This window comes from Hippichthys cyanospilos, chromosome 12, assembly GCF_059441005.1.
Source record: "Hippichthys cyanospilos isolate Australia breed blue-spotted pipefish chromosome 12, RoL_Hcya_1.0, whole genome shotgun sequence".
Taxonomy (NCBI): domain Eukaryota; kingdom Metazoa; phylum Chordata; class Actinopteri; order Syngnathiformes; family Syngnathidae; genus Hippichthys; species Hippichthys cyanospilos.
In genome coordinates, this window is record NC_142380.1 from 18,391,767 (window position 1) to 18,412,500 (window position 20,734).

The 20,734-nt window shown below is 39.1% G+C and overlaps 1 protein-coding gene across 1 annotated transcript in view; it reads left to right on the forward strand.

Annotated features, from left to right (window-relative positions):
- The window catches only part of LOC148415206 (epidermal retinol dehydrogenase 2-like), a 29,215-nt gene extending 13,916 nt beyond the window's left edge, over window positions 1-15,299 (forward strand). Inside the window, exons 6-7 of the mRNA XM_088430354.1 lie at window positions 3,565-3,690; window positions 14,617-15,299. Coding sequence (XP_088286480.1) covers window positions 3,565-3,690; window positions 14,617-14,713 — 223 coding nt within the window. The 3' untranslated portion in view covers window positions 14,714-15,299. The remainder of the gene's footprint in view (window positions 1-3,564; window positions 3,691-14,616) is intronic.
- Window positions 15,300-20,734: the final 5,435 nt, after the last annotated feature.

Genomic DNA, 20,734 nt, shown 5'->3' on the forward strand with positions numbered 1-20,734 from the left:
AACCAGAGCCTATAGAATATCGGCTTGGAAATAATTGGCAAACCTTTGAGCGAGGTGATGCTCCGAAGCAAAACTGGCGGCAAAGGGAGGAGGGCAAACAGCAGAACAATAAACGTCATGATACAAAAACAGGATACTTTTTTTCTGCTGTTTTAGCCATATCTCGGGCTTCCGCACAGTGTTCAAGTTGTCCGCTGTAAGCTTTTGTGTGTGCTCCCCAAAAAAGCAATAATAGCCGAGCAGCCATATTATTGAGCAGTAGACTCTCAGGTTGTTTAATTCAAATGGGGATTTTGAGATATCAAGTTTTTTGTTTTATTTCGTTAAGTTTGTTTTATATGCTAAGTAATTTTTGTAAAATGAAAAAAAAAATCTGTACAGAAGAAAACGAGATTTCACTGTATTTAATAAATCGCAGCGAAGAAATTAGATTTCTTCTTGATTTTTGTCATTTACTTTCACCAAAGCGGGTGACGTCACAGATCTGTTTCGTTTACGGTTGAAGAACAAAAATGGAAATGTGAAATACGCGAGTGACAGTTTCCAACTTTGTACTACTAAATTAAAATGATTGTCTTAAACAAATTCGGGGCTTTAAAACAGGTTTTGATTTTTGGTTTTATTCTATAGTTTAGTATTGCATTGTAAAATAAAAAAAATAAAGCTGGCTGCTTCACGGATTTCACTTTGCGCGTGTTATTTTTGGAACGTAACGATAACGAAGTTATTGGCTTGGTCTAAATAGGGATGTCAATTTATTTTTTTTCCTGTTTCTTCATTCTTAAGTCAAACACGCATATTCACATCAGTGAAATAACCAACCAAATCCATCCTTAAATTCTAATATCACAAGAAAGCAGCATTCTGTTATGCTCATCATATACAAGACATAATTCTCAGTTCAGAAACATCAGTTTTAAAACTTCCCTTGACGTTTAGTGTTTTTGACATTAGAGCTATTGTCTGAGTCTACTTAGTCCCAAACTAAAATACCTAGCATAAGATGAGACAGGTGTGGAAAGCTGTGTCAAATTGTGCAAACCTTCCATCCTGCAAACCTCTTACAAGGGGCACAGCATCGGCCGCGCTCCGCTACGTTCTGCCATGGTCCGCCGTGGTACGTCAACTTTATGCAAGACTTGAAAAATCTGGTCGGCCGCGTCAGTTCCACAGTTAAGAAAGTACCAAACAGGAAAAAGAATGCAGTCTACATCCGGACACAAAAGCAAAATGGTGTTCTCCTCTGCTGATTGGTTGAATGAAGCCAAAAGCGAGTGCAAGCATCTGCTTGTCTGTGCCTTTGCCATTGAGACAAAAGGAGCAACTGCTTTCCGCCCAGTAATTGGAACTAACATGTGTACAAATATATATTACTGTTTGAGTCACAATTCAATTAATTCACTTCAAAGTTAAAACGAACATGTATGTATGTACTCACCCATTGTAAATGAAGCATGTGTAACATATTAGTATGTATAGGGTTTTCATTTATTCACATTTTTTTTCTGTTTTGAATTCATTTTTTAGCGTGTTTGATTGACGTGCGCGCAAGAGATAAGGGAGAGTGCCAGGCTCTCGCTGACAGAAAAAAAAAAAAAAAAAAAAAAAGTGGAGATTTGATGCGCTGTTTTAGCACGGCATTTACAGTGAATGGGACCTGTGTAGAGTCGCCTTCGGAAACCCGAGAAGCCCTTTTTAGGCTTATGCAATGAAGTATTATCCAAGCAACCTTTCCAAAAACAACTGAATTGATGATCCTACCGCATGCGTAGATTGACTTCCTAAGGAATGTGTGACGTTACACGGCGCATCAGAAACGCAAGCAGTGGGCGTGGGTGTGCGTCCTTTGTTGCGGATGCAGAATGGAGTGGAGCGGGCGGATGTAGTGGAATCGCCCTGTCAAGCTCTGGACTCTGAAATGTCAGTGCCATATTCTTGTTTAGCACACAGGTTCTAAAATAGCCCCTATAGTTCAAAAACCAAAAACGAGATCTAGATTTTTGTTTTTTTTTGTGCTGTGTCGCGAGTAATAATTCATCCTCAAAATTCTTGGCCAGGATAATATCTGTTCTGTGTACTTTCTGGAACATCACTTGGATGCGTCAGTTTTATATTCATATTTGTGATTGCCAACAAAAGTGAATTTAGCCCAATTCGGAATTGACAAGGCATTCGTGAGTGATAACTAAGAAATAATGGCAAAACTGCAACTCGGCATGGGACGATATCAGATTCTGAAGGCATAATAACCTTGAGCAAAATTATCACAGTATTGCGGTATCACAGTATTGAATTTACAGCGCCAAAACATATAATTAAAAACTTTTTTTTTGGGGGGGGGGGGGGATAAATTGCCATTTCTAATCATTATAAAACCACTTTTATTTTCAAACAAAATGTATTTTACATTTGTTAAAATAACAAACATGTAACATGCTAAATTAAATAATAATATTAATCATAATTAAATAAAATAAAAACATTTCGTGAGCAGCACAGGTTCTGATTACCAATAAACATATACATGAATTCTTTTTGATTGATCACATCCAATTTTAACTGAAAATATCCACACTTGTTTAGTATAAAATAGCAATATTAAAAAAAGACCAATCATTGAACTATTACAGTATGTGTATCAATTGATAGTACAATGTGGATTCTTTTCACATTGACTACCCGCACACTCGTACGTACACACAAAAAAGTTTCCTCTGTCACTCAGGCTCTCCCGCATGCTCCTGCACTATGGCAAGTGGATGAAATCATACAACACTAATCTGCGTTTGTTATGCACGACGTTTGGAATGCCGCTTTTTGCGCCAAGTAACATCCAAGATCGCTAGTGAAGCATCGCTTTAGAAGGCTAGTGGTGACCAACGTTCATGTTGAAAGACCCAGACGGCGTTTCGACCGATGCTTTTTATGCTTGATGCTGATTGCCGTTGCTAATGCTGTTGGTTAATGCTCCTAGTGGCGTCTGGCATTTTTTCAAAATAAACTTTAATTGCTGCTTGGCAAGTAGAGCGGCATTCTTTACTCTGTGTCTGATCCCCCTGTAAAATAACGGCTTTCTAGACGCGTATGGCTTAAATAGAAACAAACGATAAAATAGCGTAGTATGAACTCATCATCCGCTTGCCATAGTGCGAGAGAGCAACCAGGGGACAGAGGAAGATTGTTTGTGTGTACTTGCATGCGTGTGTGGGGAAATTAGTCAACTTAAAATGACAGAGTCCGCATTGTACTATTGTACTGTTATATTTTACTTGCAGTAGTTAGCCGCAATACCCAACTTATAGTGGTGCTAAAACCGACAAACCTAGACAATGAAGTGCTGCAGCAGAGAAGGACTCTCACGTGATACACAACAAGAGCTACGCTCTGCAGCTGCTCGTTAAGGCAGATGATGCGGAAGGGGAAAAAAAACAAACTTTCTGGTTCTGACAGACTTGGACGGTTTTAATAGCAGAGACTTCTAAAACTGCGATATATTTTCTATCCGGTTTTCGCCCCATGCCTAACTGCCTAACTTTCTGTTTTAAAATGTCTTGTTTTCAACAGATGGCCAAGACTGCTCCCAATTCTTGATCCGACTTATGCTACCAAGAAGATCATTCAGGCTATCCTTACAGACCAGGTTTTTCTTCTGATGCCCAAGAGCATGTACATCATTGCTGCACTCAAGAGGTTAGTTCTTATGATTATTCTCACCACCTTTACCTGTACCGTTGTACATACGTCCAAAAATTTTACATTCTCCCACTCGCACACGCTCTCTCTCATTTGATACGTTGACACAAACAAAGGCTGTACAGGCACTTACTTATGACAAGACTTCTCCTGGAGGTTCTGTCAGAAATTTCCGACTGATAAGTAACGTTGTGATGGGAAGTTGTTGTTGCTGCTGCTTCTTCTTTTCTGCCAAAATGCCCTTAAATAATGCCATGACATGGTTGCTGAACTTGATGGGGTCCCACCATATTATAGGCCATCTTTTGACCTAGAGTTGATCCCCCTGTTCCCGGTAACACCGCCCGATGTCATGTTGGACCAACCTTCAGTGGCAAGCATTCAATGGGTGGTAGCCACGCTAGCGTCAGCATCATCCACGGCCGAGTGGTGGACTTGGTTGGGCGTCACAAGCATACCAATCTAACGAGAGTTCTCGAGGCTCAAGTCTTGAGCAGAAAGCAATAAGCGTTTCATTCAGACAGAAAAAGCCCACCAATGCATCAAATGTTCTAATGAAGTTGGGGCATTCTGTAAAATGGAAGTAAAAACAATGCATAAACATGCTAATTATCGTCAACCTAAATTCAATTAAATAGACTACAAAAGCAAGATATTGACAAACAAACACCTTTTTGGGACATTCCATTGGCGAGCAGGTTAATTGGAAACAGGTGAATGTCATGAGGGGCATAAAACGAACAATCCTCAAAATGCTCAGTCTTTCACAACCAAAGATGGGGTGAGGATCAGTTTTTGACCAACTGTTTGAAAAAAATAGTCCAACAATTTAAGAACCATGTATCCTAACGTTTAATTGCGATGAGTGGAGGGATTCTACAGTTATGGACTACAGTACATAACATCATCCAAAAATTTAAAGAATGTGGAGAATCTTTCTACGTGTTGGAGCCAGGGTTAGGGTTAGGGTTAGGCGAAAATCAACACTGAAAGCCAGAGACCTTCGATCTCTTGACATCACTGTGTAAAGCACAGTGTCAAACTCCCGTTCTTGAGTGCCAGTATCCTGCATGTAGGATAATTTTCAAGCTCCTGCAGAGCTCGCTAACAAGCTAATAATTAGACTCAGGTGTGTTGGGGAGGGAAAACAGGAAAACATGCCAGGATACACTCAAGGAGTGGAGTTCGACACCTATGGTGGATACTACTGCGTGGGCTAAGGAACCTTTCAGAAAACCATTGTCCGTTAACACGGTTTGTCATTACATCTACAAGTGTAAGTTACGAGTACCAAACAAAGCAAAAGACGTACATCAACAACATCCAGATAAACCACTGGCTTCTCTGGACCCAAACTCATTTGAAATGGACAAATGCAAAGTGGAAAAGTACGCTATGGTCTGACGAGTCCGCAGAAGAGTAGAATGCTGAAAAAAGACAGTTGGGTCCAATACATGGTGCCATTCAAGCAACATGTTTTCCAGGGATGCCCTTGTTTATTTCAGCAAGGTCATCCCAAGCCGCATTGAGCATATGTTTGAACAGTGTGGCTTCGTAGTAAAAGAGTGCAGCTATTCAACTGACCTGCCTACACTTGAACAACCTTAATTGTGTCTCTTGTTTAAAATCAACTGTTGTTTTTCTTTTTAATAGACAGTGGCAAGACTTAAAAACTTTAAAATTCAAAAATTAACTTTAAAACTTTAAAATCTTAAAAGTTTCTAAGGGGTTATACAAGTTTCTGTGTTATCTTTCGCATTCTTCAGAGTGTCACATGATGGTCCTGTAACTCGTCCTTTTGTCAGCTGATCTTTGATGGAGGTGTGACCCACCTGTCAGATTTTGACAGGAGGGTCACACCTACTGCTTTCAATTCGCCTCCTCCAGTTAGTGGAGAGCATATAAGTGTGGTGCATAATGAAGCGCAACATCTTCCAACGGAGCCCACAGAATGTTGAACTGAAATTATACATCAAACAGGAGTGGGTACGAATCCCGCTCACACAGCTTCAACAATTTTCCTCAGTTTTCAAATGTTTGAATGTTGTCCGAAGGAAACGATTACTGGTTAGAAGTATAGCTTATTCGCTATGATGGAGGTGAGGAATAGTGACTTCATGCTGTGTTGACACCTTATGCGATGAGTTTGAGTTTGTGTTTATTTACAATTTTTTTAGCTAGCCAGCCATAGTTCACAGGGACCCTAACCCAAAAACAGCAGACGGTCAGCAGAAATCATGGAAGTTGGACCAATACGCACTGTTTATCATAGTGATTGTGATTGTTGTTATATGTAATAATGACAATAATAATATATCATAATGTTCAGCAATTTTGTGGTCATTTCAGCGCATTTATTCATTAAATATGTTCTAGCTAGTGTTTTGATGGTGCGACACTGCAACTACAAATACTTTTGCTGTTTAAGGACAGCTGGGCCCTGAGATGATTTTGAAATCGGTTTGGCATATTGCAATTTGCTTTATGTCGTGTCACTGTATCATATTTATGTTTTTTTTTTTTTAAATCCATCTAATTTCATACTACCTATTTTCATTGTTGTAGTATTTCACGGGGGATCATTGTTTTCACACAGACTGCAGACTCTACGGGCAATAAGCTTGAGCCAGGAGGAAAGAGTCTCTAAAAGACAGAATAAAATGACAGAGAATAAAAATTTGCAGTCATTTCAGTCTTTAAAAAAAGAAAATAGAAAACAGTGTACTAAAAAAACATAACAGGCTCACTTCACTGTAAGTAAGCATTGTTAGCCAATTTAATATAGCAGGATAGACTGAATTGTAATCCCTCCACAGGTGTTCAATAGTCCAGGCCAGGGTTCTTAAAAGTTTGGAGTCATGGACTCCTTTTAGAAAGCAAATCATCCAAAACCTCCAAACAAATAAAAAAAGAATTTAAGGTAAACATAAGTGCCCTTTTTATTCAGCAACGTATTCAATTTGACAACAATTATTATATTATAGCTTTTCAGCTATATTGAAGTTTAGAAAATAAAAATTGCAATTTGCACGCCCCTTTATAACAAACCAGGTTGATTTTGAATTCTTTAGTCCAAAACAGCATTATAAAATAAAATTCCGCTTTAGCTTTGCTGTCTCCATCACCTCGTTAACAAGCAATTGTAGACACAAAACGCTTTTTGACAAATGTAAATATTATTACATTTTAAAAAAAAAATATTAACCTGGTTGAATTGGTTGCTTGATGGAAGAGTCGTGAATTCTTTCTCAATTTAGTATCAAATGAAATGAACATAAATATGTATTTTCTGTGCTTCGTAGATGTTACAATTGCTTTTAAGTGTAGGTCGAGAGACAGTGCACTATCAATGCACTATCAACAGCGGCCAGAGATGGCGCCAAAAACAAAGCCTAAATCTGTAACTGTTAAAAAATGAACTAAATCAGTTCCAAAACACCCAAATAATTTCATGGAACCCCTGCAGTCAGGCCACGGACCCCCGGGGGTACGCAGACCCCACTTTGGGAACCACTGCCATAGTTGAAAAGTCACCATTGCATTGCACTTTCAATCACTTTATTGAATAAACAGTAACTAAATAAACAGGTAACAAGTGCCTTCATACCCCGGCTGTGTTTTGCCACGTTTGATGCCAAGAGGCACTCAACAAATGCAAACTGGCTGGTTAGTCAGTCATCGGCCACCTGTTATCTTTGAGCCAACAACTGCCAACTGTACACTCTCATGCACTGACTCACACGTTGTTCAGTTGCCCCATCTTTTAAAGTGACACGTATGCAAAGTCACAGATACGACATTGTATGATGTGAGTATCATGACTTAATGTGCACAAAAGTAATACCTTCCACCTCACATACATATTTCTGGTGTCAAACTTCACAAGTCAAAATTTGGTCAATTTAACATGATTTTCAAACATCTATGTTTTTAGTCCAGGTCTGGACTTTTATGCATTGAGTGATATAAAGTGTTGAGTGGCTTGCCATGATTGATGAGGTGATATTAATGCTTGAATAAATGTGCTGATATTGAGATCTCTTGAAAAGTGACAACTTTTGAGGTGAAGGGTTTTTGGTCCTTCACTAATGAAAATTATCAGTGCAGGTGCATGTGTGGCTGTGTGCCCTGTTGGTAAGGTGTGTGTGTGTGTGTGTGTGCGTGTGTGTGTGTGTGTGTGTGTGTGGGGGGTGGGGGGTTAACCAAAATCAACCAAAAAAATACAAAATCCGGCTTATTTGGAGTTCTGTATTTCTAAAGAATTAGGGGGGAAAAATATATGTGATACCATTACTCAAAAAGACTGAGTTCTTGTGATCTTGGCTTGGATCTATGGATACAGATCCATCTGTCCTTTGAAAACACATGAGCATTTAACTCAGAAATGTTCAAACCAAGGTCTGAACAAAGTCATGTGGTCCATTTATACACACGCACGCACACAATATGGCGAACCTCAAACGTCATGAAAATGATCAAGGTCCTTACCTCGGAGACCTAGCTGTTTTCGCCATGATGATGGGTGACTCACTGAACCTGTTAGCGACACAACATATCGTGCTGCTATAATTGTGGGGGTGTAATGGTGGCCTTACACATGAAATTGCTCTGTTCATGATGCACAGGAAGAGGTTAGAGGTTACAGGACCAGCTCATTCAGCGCAATAACCATTTCTGGTTTACTTGTTTCTGAGTGTTGTTGCTCATTTACAACAACAAAATCTTGCTTCACTATTGTTTGTTTGTTTTTTATTTTTTTGGGGGGTGTCAAAGTTGCAAATCAGGATAATGTTTGTCTAGTATGAATCTTTACTGTTCTCCTGAGTTTTTAGACTGGCTGGTCAAACAGCACTTGTCGGCCTTGCAGAATCATGCTGATAAAACAACCCTGCCTCTATGCAAACATCTTGATTAAGTTTATAATTGTAGATACTGATACCCACAAATGTTTACTATTAATCCTTTTGCAGTGACACAACTTTTCTCAAAGATGATTCCTGGCTTTTTGCTACAGATTACAAAACACATTGCAGTTATTTTAAAGATTTGTGTGTTCCATAAATAGGAGACTAGTATCTTCTGCTTGTGACCCTAATTACCCAGCATGTTCAGAGTCTCATATTTTTAGGATTTGATCATTTCAAATTGCAACGCAAAAATGTCTATAACATTTTTAGAACTGGACTTAGCCTGAAAACCATTGAAAAGACACAAATACGAGTCTCTATTGTTCCATTTTCATTTCTTTAACAGGTCAAGCCTTTTTTTCTTGTCACTGACATTTTTTTGATTCTTCATCTATAACACTCATCCTTTTATAACGTCTTCTTCAAGTGCTCTACAGTGGAAGGTGACCTCACTTCTTGGCGCATACCTGGGATTTTCTGTGGAAGTAGACTGCCCCACAGATCTCTGCCTGCCCTGCAGAAAGCATTAGAAATCATTCTATATTACCTACAAACTAATCTGGTGTGTTGTGATGATGGATAATCTCTAGATCCTGTGAAAGACTGATTGTACTTTGGGTATAGGTCATTGGATGCACATGCTCTCAACAAACCTGTTTTCTGTGTCATAACACTTAAAAATGAATCTCTGGAATATAACAATGTGCACATTTAAAGTGTCTTCTCTTTTTGTGAAAGGTCAATTGCATTTTCAAATACAGTTTAAAAGCACTTCAAGTACTGGTCCACTTAGGGTGGTCTATTTTTTACTCCAAAAACATGCATTCTTTGATCAGACAAATGATACTTTGGAAAAGCCCCCTTTGGCTGAGCGATTATACCGGAAGGCAGTGCTAATATTGTAGTACAGTCTTTCATTTTTCTCAAGTGAAAAAACACAAAGTAGCGTCTTAATCTTAACCCTTCCCTTTTTCATGTCTTGGATGTACGTAGTCGAGATTACGGTGAGCTGCAGTTGCCCTACGAGTGGGCGCTCAAACGATGATGAAAAGGAGAGTTTACCTTTAAAATTTCAATTTATTACAAAAAATAAGAGGATCTCAAAGCGTTCTTTCCTCATTGCCGGCCTCTTTCAGCTGCTCTTTGACGATTGACTCAGAGAACCTCCGACTCAATGATAAACAAAACAAAAAAAAAAGTGCTGTTCTCAAGTGTCTGGCTAGGAATCTGTCAATCAGCTCAGGGGGCACTTCCATAAGATGCGGCTCTCCTACAAGACAGGTGATTGGCTCCAAGCAAGACAAACGACCAGTGAGGGCAGGAGTTGTAACCCACTCAATTGAAATTTACTCCTCATTGGTGCCCGCATCTTGTAGGAGACCATTGAGCTGATCGACAGATTGCCAGTCAGTTTAAAACATTACTATTTCTTTTTTTTTTTTTTTTCCATTGCGGAGGAAGTTCTCGGTCTGCTCGCTTTTCATCAGCCGCAGCAGTGACCAGAGAGCCACAATATACAGCAAGATGCCCATGATAAGTTATGTCTGATAATATTCCTCGCTCTGGTCAGGTACCGAGAGCTGATTTTGCCATCCAAAGAGGGCAGAGCACATGATTTTGTTGGTGGTTTGCCTTTCTTTTATGTTTGCTGTAGTGCACCTCTTATACCACACAGTGTTACAAAATTGTCAAAGGTGGTTCGGAATATGGTCACCAGTAGCTGCTCCTGAAAGTGTTGGTGGTTCCTGAGCAGAAAATGTATTTGCTGCTGGACTTTCTTCACCACCAAAGTGGGTTTGATGATCCAGGAGTGATCCTCAGAGATGCGGACTCCCAGGAGCTTCAAATAGAAAGTGTATCGGAATACATTTTAAGAGTAACCCCCCCCAACTCTGAGTATTTAGCATAATGTGACGATGTGTAGAGATTTAATTAGACATTGATAGCTTTTGTAATGGTGCTTGACCCCCCCAATAGCTCTCAAACTGATACTTCAAACATGAGATGAGATATACATTTTCTTCTTTCTATCCCCAGACTCACTTTCAGGAGTTTTCTCAGGGGTATAGTGGCCAAAGGAAAATTTGCAAAAATGTTTAAAATTGGGGGGGTGGAGCATGGCTTAGCGCTATGTGTATTCGCCTCCCAACTGAGAGGATGATGATTCAAACTTCATAGATAATATAAGGCAGACCGTCCGATGATTTCAGGTAAGTGATCATGGGCTTTAGTTTTGCATACTACTACTGCATATCTTGTCAAAACCAAGTACAGTGGGCCCCCGGGTTACGAACTTTATCCGTTCAGCGGCTACGCTCGTAACTCGAACTGCTCGTATGACGGGCAATCCAAACCTATGTTAATTCGTGAATGCGTGCAACGCGTGCAAAATCCTTAGGTAAAAACATCACGACTTTATACACATATTCAAAATGAGTAACATAATCTACTGTACAGTTAAATTAAATAACATATACAAAGGAAAAATGACATTTACCTTTGGAGCGACGTGACTTGAGCTGGGTGGAGGCGGAGGGGAGCAGAGACCAACCCGCAAAGTTAACACAGTTACGCTGATAAGCTATTGCTCTCAGTCACGGAGATGCTAAAACATATCACCGGCAATTTCCTTCTCTTTAATCCATAATAGAAGAAGCCTCTCCATTTTGTTGTCGAGCGAGGTCCGTACCCCGGCAAGGAAAGTCTTGCCCTTAGAAGATTGCCGAGCGGTTCCGTCCATAGTCACGAGCAAGGTTAACTATGCGTGTGCCTCCCTCTTTTTTTTTTTTTATTATCTCCTGCTTCGTTTCTATTGTCATCATCCTCTTACTTCTTCCTTTACCGCTACTAGCAATTTTAGAAGCTATGTCTAACAGATAAAGTTTGCAAAGTCTTCACAACATTCCTTCCTTCCGTTTTCACTCATTTTCTCTCCTTCCTTCCATCCCGACCAGCTGTGCCATCAAGCTAGATAAAGGCGTTCGGCCAATAGCATATCGGCATTTCTGTGATTGACGTGACGCCGGCCAATAGCATCTCCGTGAGTGAGACCGGGTGACCTTAATCGACCAATAGCATATTGGCATCTCCGTGACTGACTCCGTGACTGACAACGTGACTGAGACAGTGACTGTGACGTTGTAAGAGCAATAGCGTTCACGTTACTGTCACAAGCGTCAACTGCTGATTTTGTTGACGCAGCTAAGCGAAAATATATTTGCATACACAATGGCCGGCATGTCGGATTGTTCGTAAGACGAAATGTTTGCTCGTAAATGGGGGACAAAAATCTCCGTGGTCCACGCTCGTAAGTCGAATTGTTCGTAAAACAGGGTGTTCGTAAACCGGGGGCCGACTGTATTTCCAGTCTTTCTGTCTTCCAAGGCTGTTTTGTTTCAAAGAATTTTCATTTAGTGAGGAAAAAAAAGTGAACCGCTATTTTGTGCTACGGATTTCACGTAAGGACGAATATGGAGGAATATGCAAATGGGAAAAAAAAAAAAAAAACGCTTCGCAGCAAAATAAAAGCTTTCCTGCAACATTTCGTTCTTGGCTCCAAGCCTTTTGTCAACTACAAGTCCCTCAATGCATAGCAAGAACTTTGCATTATGTGAGTCCGGCTAAGCCACTCAATGTCAAAGCCATTGGAGGGCTTGCAAATCTCCTAAGTGGTCCACTAGCGCCCCCCCGGTGATTTTGGAGTCCCAACACTTCATTTTTTATTGCACCTTATTTGCGAGGCCCCAGTTGGGAAATGCATGGTCAAACTTCGGATTTCAGTATGTCACAAATTGGCAATGTTTCCAATTTTTAATGGCACTAATCGAGCCCTACATGGGCTAAATATGACATCTGCAGGGTGGACTTTTCGACCTCCCGTTTGCAAGCATTCAGAAGGATCGACAGGACAGCATATTGAAAGTCGACATGTTCTGACAGCCTATGCGATATTTTAGGCTCCTGGTGTTTAAATGCTTTTCCTTTAATATCACACATCAGAAACATCTCAAAGGCCGAGTTGGGTCAAAAAAATTTCCCAGGGTTAAAAATGCACAATGTTTGAATAAAAGTTTTCATATAACTATTCCTCAAATAACAAAATGACTGTTCATTTGAGGTTTGGTTTTTTTCTAATTGATTGACGACATCTGATAAGAACACTTTCTCAAGTAATCTCGCCATGTTCTTGTTTTCTTTATCTGGGCCATTTGTCTGAAGACAAGAGCCATTATTTTATATTAGAAAGCTTTCCTCTCTGGAACAGAGCTCATGCAAATGGATTTAGTGCCTCGCCTGTCACCTCTCTTAATTTTACATAAAAGCCATTGTATTCAGACTTCTAATGATGTGTTGTTGTATTAACTACTTTTGTCTTTCTTCACTTTGGAAGGAAGTCATTGTTAGTCAGACGATGTCTGTCATCCAAAAGCTGAAAGCATAGACTGATTTTTAGAAGACGCATTGTTTTGCCATGAGCAAAACCTAACAGAAATTTGTCTTTAATGCACACCATTCAAATTATGTTAGAGTACATTGGAGTGTTTGATAAACTTGATACATCTACTTTCTCCGGGTGAAAAATAAAAGTATGAAAATGAAGCCGGGTGGCGCAGTGAATAGCACGTCCGCCTCACAGTTCAAAGGTCCCGGTTCAAATCCACCTGGTTCCCGCCTTCCTGTGTGGAGTTTGCATGTTCTACCCAAGCCCGCGTGGGTACATACATGTGACAATAATTCTCTACAATAATAAACCACCGTGGGCTTTGGCATGTGACGTTAACTTTGTTAGCGTGTTGTTAGCACAAGCAGTTGTTGAATGACATCACACAGGAAGCAATTCCGCATGAGCTCAAACTAAACTGAAGTAGACTTACATGGTATTAATAATAATAAAAACATAATTAAACCGTATTTTTTTTACCATAAGCCGCATTTTTTTTCCTCATGATTTGAGCCATGCGGCTTTTTGTCCGGCTTATCTGTTTCTTTTTTTTTTTTTTTTTTTTTTTTTGCTAGCCACCAGCAAGCAAATGTGTGTATCTGTTCGAGGTTTCAATTTATGGAACAACTATGAAATAGAACTAAAAGTAAGTAGAGGTACCACTGCATATTGGTTTCAACTCTCCTAAATGGCCTCGGTAGAATTAACTAAGTTACAAATTCATGTTAGAAGTATTTTCTTATATTAATATTTAAAGAGCTGGGTTTGAAAAAAAAAAAAGAAAATCTAAAAAACTTTGCTCTTTGAACATTTCTTTACATTCGCATTCACCAACTTTTTTGTTGTTTTTTTAAGAAAGCAAATGGCCAGCGTCCACAGGATTCACTTAACATATTGTATCTCAAGATGAGAAACAAAATACTATGATGCTATGCTAAAATGCAATGTCTCGAGTTCTAGCTTTGTATTTATAATGACCCCTTTTTCACAGTCATCAATATGACCTGTTAAACATTAACTAGCATTTCCAACAGGTTTACACAAATTATTACAAAACCAATGTCCACAAAACTTTGATCCTGCATGAAGGATCCACCAATTGCATGGCAACAACTAGTTATTTTTCAATCCATTTTGGCGATGACCCGGATAAGCGTGCATTAGTTTAACCTTGTCGGTCAATATACTTACATTGAAAGCGTCCAACCCCGAGAAGCATATTGACATTCCATCTGTTTTGTCTCCTTCATTAACCAGGAAGTCATCTGCGAAGTCACAAATATTTTCTCAAGCAAACAAAACAATGTCCATCCATCTATTTTCTTGAACACTGGGATCACATTCAGACCAAAAAGCCTTGGCCGATGTTCAACGCCACCCTATAGTTCATCATGCTGCCCACACAAAACGATGTCCATATAAAATACTGTATACATATAGTCGGACTTCTAATATATATTATTAGAAGTATATAACCAAAGTGCAATAAACTCGCATTTCTACCTACTTGTCTTTTGATGAAATCAACAACTAATGCCAATGCTGAATTTGTTTTTTTCATCTGCCTCTGTATAGCATCCTTCCTATGAAGCTGGGCCTTTTGTTGGGTCACTACTTGGGAGCCTTCAATGTGATGGATTCATTCCAGGGAAGAAACAAAAAAAAGGAGTAAGAAGCAGAGAAAATGAAGAGGATGACAGAAATGAAGGAAGACTCATTATGTCCTACTTTGTGGATCAATTTTCAGACAGTAGCTCCCTCATACTGTATCACTGATTCAAGAGATTGTTCAAATGAAGTCCTATTTGCTTTCAGTGTATTCTGCATACATTCTACGACCTGTATATAATGTCGTTTTTTAGCAGTGAAATCTATGATGTTTGATGATACACGATGAGCGATTTCTTCACAAAATCAGGCTCATGTTTCCAATGGGAAAAAAAAGGGAAGTAATTTCCAATTGTGGGAAGGGATATTTTCTGAGATCTTAACCCTTCTTCTAGTAATTGTGACATCTCATAAGATGAGATTGAGCAAAAGCAAAGTTTGAAAATCCCATTAAGCTTACGTTTTCCCGAGGCTTCAGTTGTCATATTTTTGGTGTTTTACTGTTCTTTCTTGTGTACTTTTTATTTTTATTTCAAATGATCAGAATATGAAATTTGATTTGAGATTTTCTGTCAACAGCTGATTTTTTTCATTGTGGCTTGTGACTAGGTTGACTGGTATGTAATAATGAATAAAATATCTGAAATGCATCTGGTCACAAAGAAACTAAAATCAAGATATTTTGTTGGTTCAAAAGCTTTGTTGGATGAATGTAATACTTAAGGAACACATCAGTATTTACAAGTCACTCCAAATATGCGCTGCTTGTATTATGGGGCTTTGAATGATTATCACTCTCAACGTTTCATCCTCAGGTTTCACATTTCACAGAGGTGGGCAGTTTGTCACTATGACGAACATTTTAAAAACAACGGGCCAAGACCGACGGAACAGTGTACTCAGTCCGGCATTTTAATCCATTGTCGTAATCGTCGCCACCTGTGGCACCTGTCAAGCTTGGTAACAGTCATCTTGCACAGTTAAATTTTCCAAATCCCTGAAACATTTAAACTGCCATTAACTTGGGAGCATGGCAGTGTAAACACAGCGTTAATTGACAAGAGCCTTACATAATTGCATCCAGGAATAAATGGTGGGATGCTAGAGCATAAGTGTGTACTCGCTATGATTAAAAGAGACAGTGTCCTTAATGTATTGCACTGAGAAAGCATTCTGAGATTCCCTGTTCATTCATGTAAATCAATTGGCACAAAGCAAATGATTGGCTTTTAGCCAGGAAATGCAAGTTAGAAAATTTGACATTGCCCCCAAAAAGGCATTATCCAGTAAAGTAAGCTCAGAAAAATCGGGCATTTTACTTGGAGTGAGTGACAGATGTGTAAATGGACGGACTGCAGAGGATAAAAGCTATTTGAAGCGCAACAATGCCCGCTTGTAGACTGATTGCTAATTGCAGTTTATTCCAACAACACACATTGAACATACAGGCTTTCATGTTTCATGTGTGTGCTGTCGTTAAGCACATCTACTTAATTCCAATGGTTGGAGTTTGATTTTAGTTTAGGTTACTTGTTTTACGGGATAATGTGTAAGATTTAGACAGTTTTTCATGACGGACAGCAGGAGGTGCTGCATTTACAATTGTCATAGCTATAACAGACATGACAGCCTCCGGAGTAGTGCCACTCCCCATGTATTATCACTTAATGATAACTAGACCTACGATTATGTTTAAAACATACTGTTGGCCGTTGAGAACACATTTATCTGCAAGTTTTTGAAATGTGTAATAATTTAATTTATTCCTTACACCGTAATGGTTTAAAACATACTGTTGGTCGTTGAGAACACATTTATTTCCACGTTTTTGAAAAGTGTAATAATTTAATTTATTCTTTGAATGAAAACCAGTCTAAATCTTACACAGTGTCCCTTTAAGGCTAAATGGTAGAGAGTACTGTTTAATTGTATTTTTTTTTCAGAGAATTAGATTTTCTCATCTTTTTAGTAGGATAATGGAGAGCCGCACAGAGTATAAAAAGTGCTGTAAAATATAAAGTGCTAAGCGTTCTATACCTTAGCAGGCATTGCACTTATATTTATGTGTTGTAACTGTAGAAGTACAGACATGGTTTTCAGTTTAGGTTTAAGTACAAAAACAGAAAAAAGAATTTGTATGAGTACAGTATGTCATGAGTACAGACAGAAGTAGACCAGTGCCTGACGAAGGATGGACCATAAAAGAAAAAAGTCAAAGGTCGTCTTGTAGTGGTGTCGTAAGGTTGGGCAAAAATAGATGGACGGATTGACGGACTAACTATTATACTTTTGTCTGGCTTGGAAAAAAAAATGACGGAGCGACGATAATGGAAAGTGGGTGGGGCTCTGACGAATATTAGACCATCAAAATACGTGGAAGTTGCCCACCTCTGGGTTTTGGTTCCCATAAACCACGAAAAGCAAGGGAACACTGTACATAGTGTTTTAATACTGCACAATTGTTTTAAACTATAACTGACCCAAGTGGGAAAATTGGTTAGGAGTTTTAACCAGCAACACTTTCTTCGTTTACTGACGTAATTTGGCAAATTGATTTCAGCTTGTTAAGTGGATGTTAGGCAGAAGGCACATTAAATGGTCCCATGCCTACATGAACAAACAATGGTTTCAACACTTTATTATCCTGCAGTGCCGTCAAATAGCTGAAGCCATAAATGCAATTATAGGACAGATGGCTGATTGACATGATTAGTTCCAGTATTTCACTTCTGTATTATCAGTCGACCGAACATAATATTGAATATTCTGATCTGGGTTTTGGGATAAACAGCATGATTTGGAAGATATTTTCATCCGCCCAGTTCAGTAAACGAGACATCCTAAAGACACAGCATGCAATATATGTCCCCTCTGAGCCATAAAGAAAAAGAGACTTCTACCCTCAGCTGGATTCTGAAACGTTCCAACTCACGACTGCAGCGCCACAGGCTCTCTCTGACTAAAATGTTACACAACATCATTCTGACAGCAGTTGCTTTTGGATATGTCTGCGTCGAATGGCTACATTTGAAAGGAATCTTTTTGTAAACACTTGTGAAAATTAAAACACTTCTTGCGCTGCTGCCTATCCCAACTATATGGACAGCAGGTGTGTGTGTATGTATGTATGTATGTATATATATATATATATATATATATATATATATATATATATATATATATTACACATACACACACACACACACACACACACACACACACACACAGTGGACTTGTTAAAATGTCCCTCACTTCTGTTATTTTCACGTTGCGACGTGGAATACTGAGCTTTTTCATCCCCTCTTTACTTTACTTTATTTTCCCGATTTTGCGGCCAAAACAACTGTCATAACCCAAGAGGCTTGGCTGTATTTGTGTTGTTTCGTCTCCATCTGCAGGCGTTTTTAGGTAATTACACTTATTTTCAGTTGCCTTCAAACTGCTTCCATGCAACGCGTCACTACAATCCTGTTCTAATATTGGTTGGCGTCTCCTCACGAAGACTCATAACAAAACCCAACTAACCTACACAGACATGACAGATATGTGGCTAAAGAAAATGATGGATGCTTGGAAATGAATGGTTAAGTGTCTCATTTTGGACACTGGGTGGCACCGACAGGCACATAATGAAGAAGTTGAAAACTCACATAGAAGAAATCATGATCAACTACGGAAGCAACTTTTGTGCTAAAGTGAGCTGTAAATAAAGTACCGTATTTTCCGCACTATAAGGCGCACCTAAAAGCCTTAATTTTTTTTAAAAGCTGATGGTGCGCCTTATAATCTGGTGCGCCTTATATATGGATCAATATTGAGATTGGGATTTGTAGATGGGGAATGAACTAATAAAGTAAGCTTTAACTGTTTCTTTTGTGTGTTTACAGTTGAACAAGGTTGGTCATATTGACTGAGTTATGATGCTATTGAGAGTTTAGAGTTATTATTTGAGTTATTATTGTTATCACTTTGAGTATTACTATATAGTGATTGAAAATGTTTTACAATATGTCATTAATTGTGGGTGTGCCTTATAATCCGGTGCACCTTTATATGTGGAAAACGTTTTAAAATATATAATCAATTGAGGGTGCGCCTTATCCGGTGCGCTTTATAGTGCGGAACATTTGAAAAGAAATAGCAGAGCCGAGGTCTTGGTTGCGCACCCCTGCGCATTGTGAATCTCTTCGGGGCGATCAAAGGATATTACTTGCACTGAGAAGGATCACAATGAAACTAGATGCTAATGATAACATCAACGTTAGTGCAGTCTACCACTTTCTGTCACTGAAGCAATCATCAAGCTATTTCACACTAGCGTGGCAACTGATCACTTCTGCCTGTAATTTAGACGCTCAAGCTCAGCATTGCTTGGAAAAGTAAGAATTCTTGTCTGTTTATTATGGACATGGGACTTAAAGGTTTATCCCTATTAATTATTGTTAATGCTTCACAAAATCAAAGGAGGCAGCACCGGATTATTTTGATGATGCAATCACATTCTTGGATATGGAAACCGTCGCGGAAATGGAGGGAGATCAGGAACATGACTTATTCCACCCCCTCATCAACAGTGTGCAGCTCGCACTCAACTTGATTGCCACCAATGAGGTGGCTAAGGAAGCATCAAAAGAGCCATCGCGGAAAGTGCAGTAAAGTGCACTGGGAGAGAGTATTTTTATCTGTATGTGGAACAAAGCAATTCAGCCATCAGCAGCTGTATTAGTAGTGCAGGACATTTGCCAGTTTGAATGCTACTGCTCCAAGTGTCATGAGAATATTCAAAGCACAGGAGTTTGGGTTATATAGTGGCTGTAAAAATTGAATGACATTCTTTGCAGAACTTTGCAGAATGTAATGAACTCTTTCAATGCCATGGGCGAGAATTTTTGTCCTGTACTTCGACTGTATCCCAGGGACAAGAATGATCACTTATGTTTTTTTTTAATGACTGGATCGATGAAACTTGTTGCTCCTCTTATTATACTAATCGAGCACTGTTGTAATGTAATTATATACATACGCAAACTGTTATTTTGCCATCAAAAACACATTTTCATAGTTTTTGTTCATGTTTTATCAGAGGGAAGGCCCGTTGAGATGTTTCAGATGCTACTAAAACAATATTTGTGTCAAAGTGTTTCTGTGTGAGGATTTTTCTCCAAAATAGCTCGGTGTCACTCAAATGACCTATTTTTGAACAGTGATTACTAGAGAATGGAATAAGTAGAATCTCTTTCTTTTGCCACAACCATACCACCTTACCTGTGGTTGGGCCTGGGCATTTGCAGCACACAAGGCCACAAAATGTCCTTTCATCCTCAGAATATAGACACAGGTTTCCCAGGCAGGGACGTTTACATTCATCTTGTGTTAGAGAGGTGCATCCCAGCTGCATGGACTCGACATCGCCTCCTGATGGACAACTGCCATTGCCAACTAAACCGGCTACCAGTAAAGCATCTGCTGCTGTTACAACATTTTGTAACATCTTTGGATCACTCCTCAGGTGAAGCGTCATCACAGCAGGTAGTTAGCAAAGTTTATGTCGCATAATTTATTTCATGAAATTGGACTCATGGGCTCACAACTATAGCTTGCAAACTCATGACCTGTGACTCCAAATCCATGTATTATTTGCAAAGTGTTAGTCCTACTTATACATACAATGGACATTTATATTGCTAACAAGAGAGTAAGAGCCGCATAATCACAATTAATTAGAAAAAATATATAAAAAAGCTTTATTTGTTGCCCTATTACAGTTTTTTTTGGCTACTTTATTATTTGCTCTATCGTGTGGAATGTAAGTCTGCTCAGGGAAGTGAATGCAATAAGAATTTCATTGTGTGGTGTTACTATGCATGGGACAATAAAACTCTTGAATCTTGAAATTCAGCTTCCGTGTGCGCATCAAAACCAAAGGTTTTTCAAATAAAATGGTTCTTGTAGATTGCCACCTGTGGGTACCAATCCACACGAGAGGTTCCTGCACAGATGTGTGTTGTGAAGCTTTGTAGTCGTACAAGTGAGATTTGTGTAGAAAAATCTTACTTCCTGTCTTAGATTTTTAATCACAAGAAAA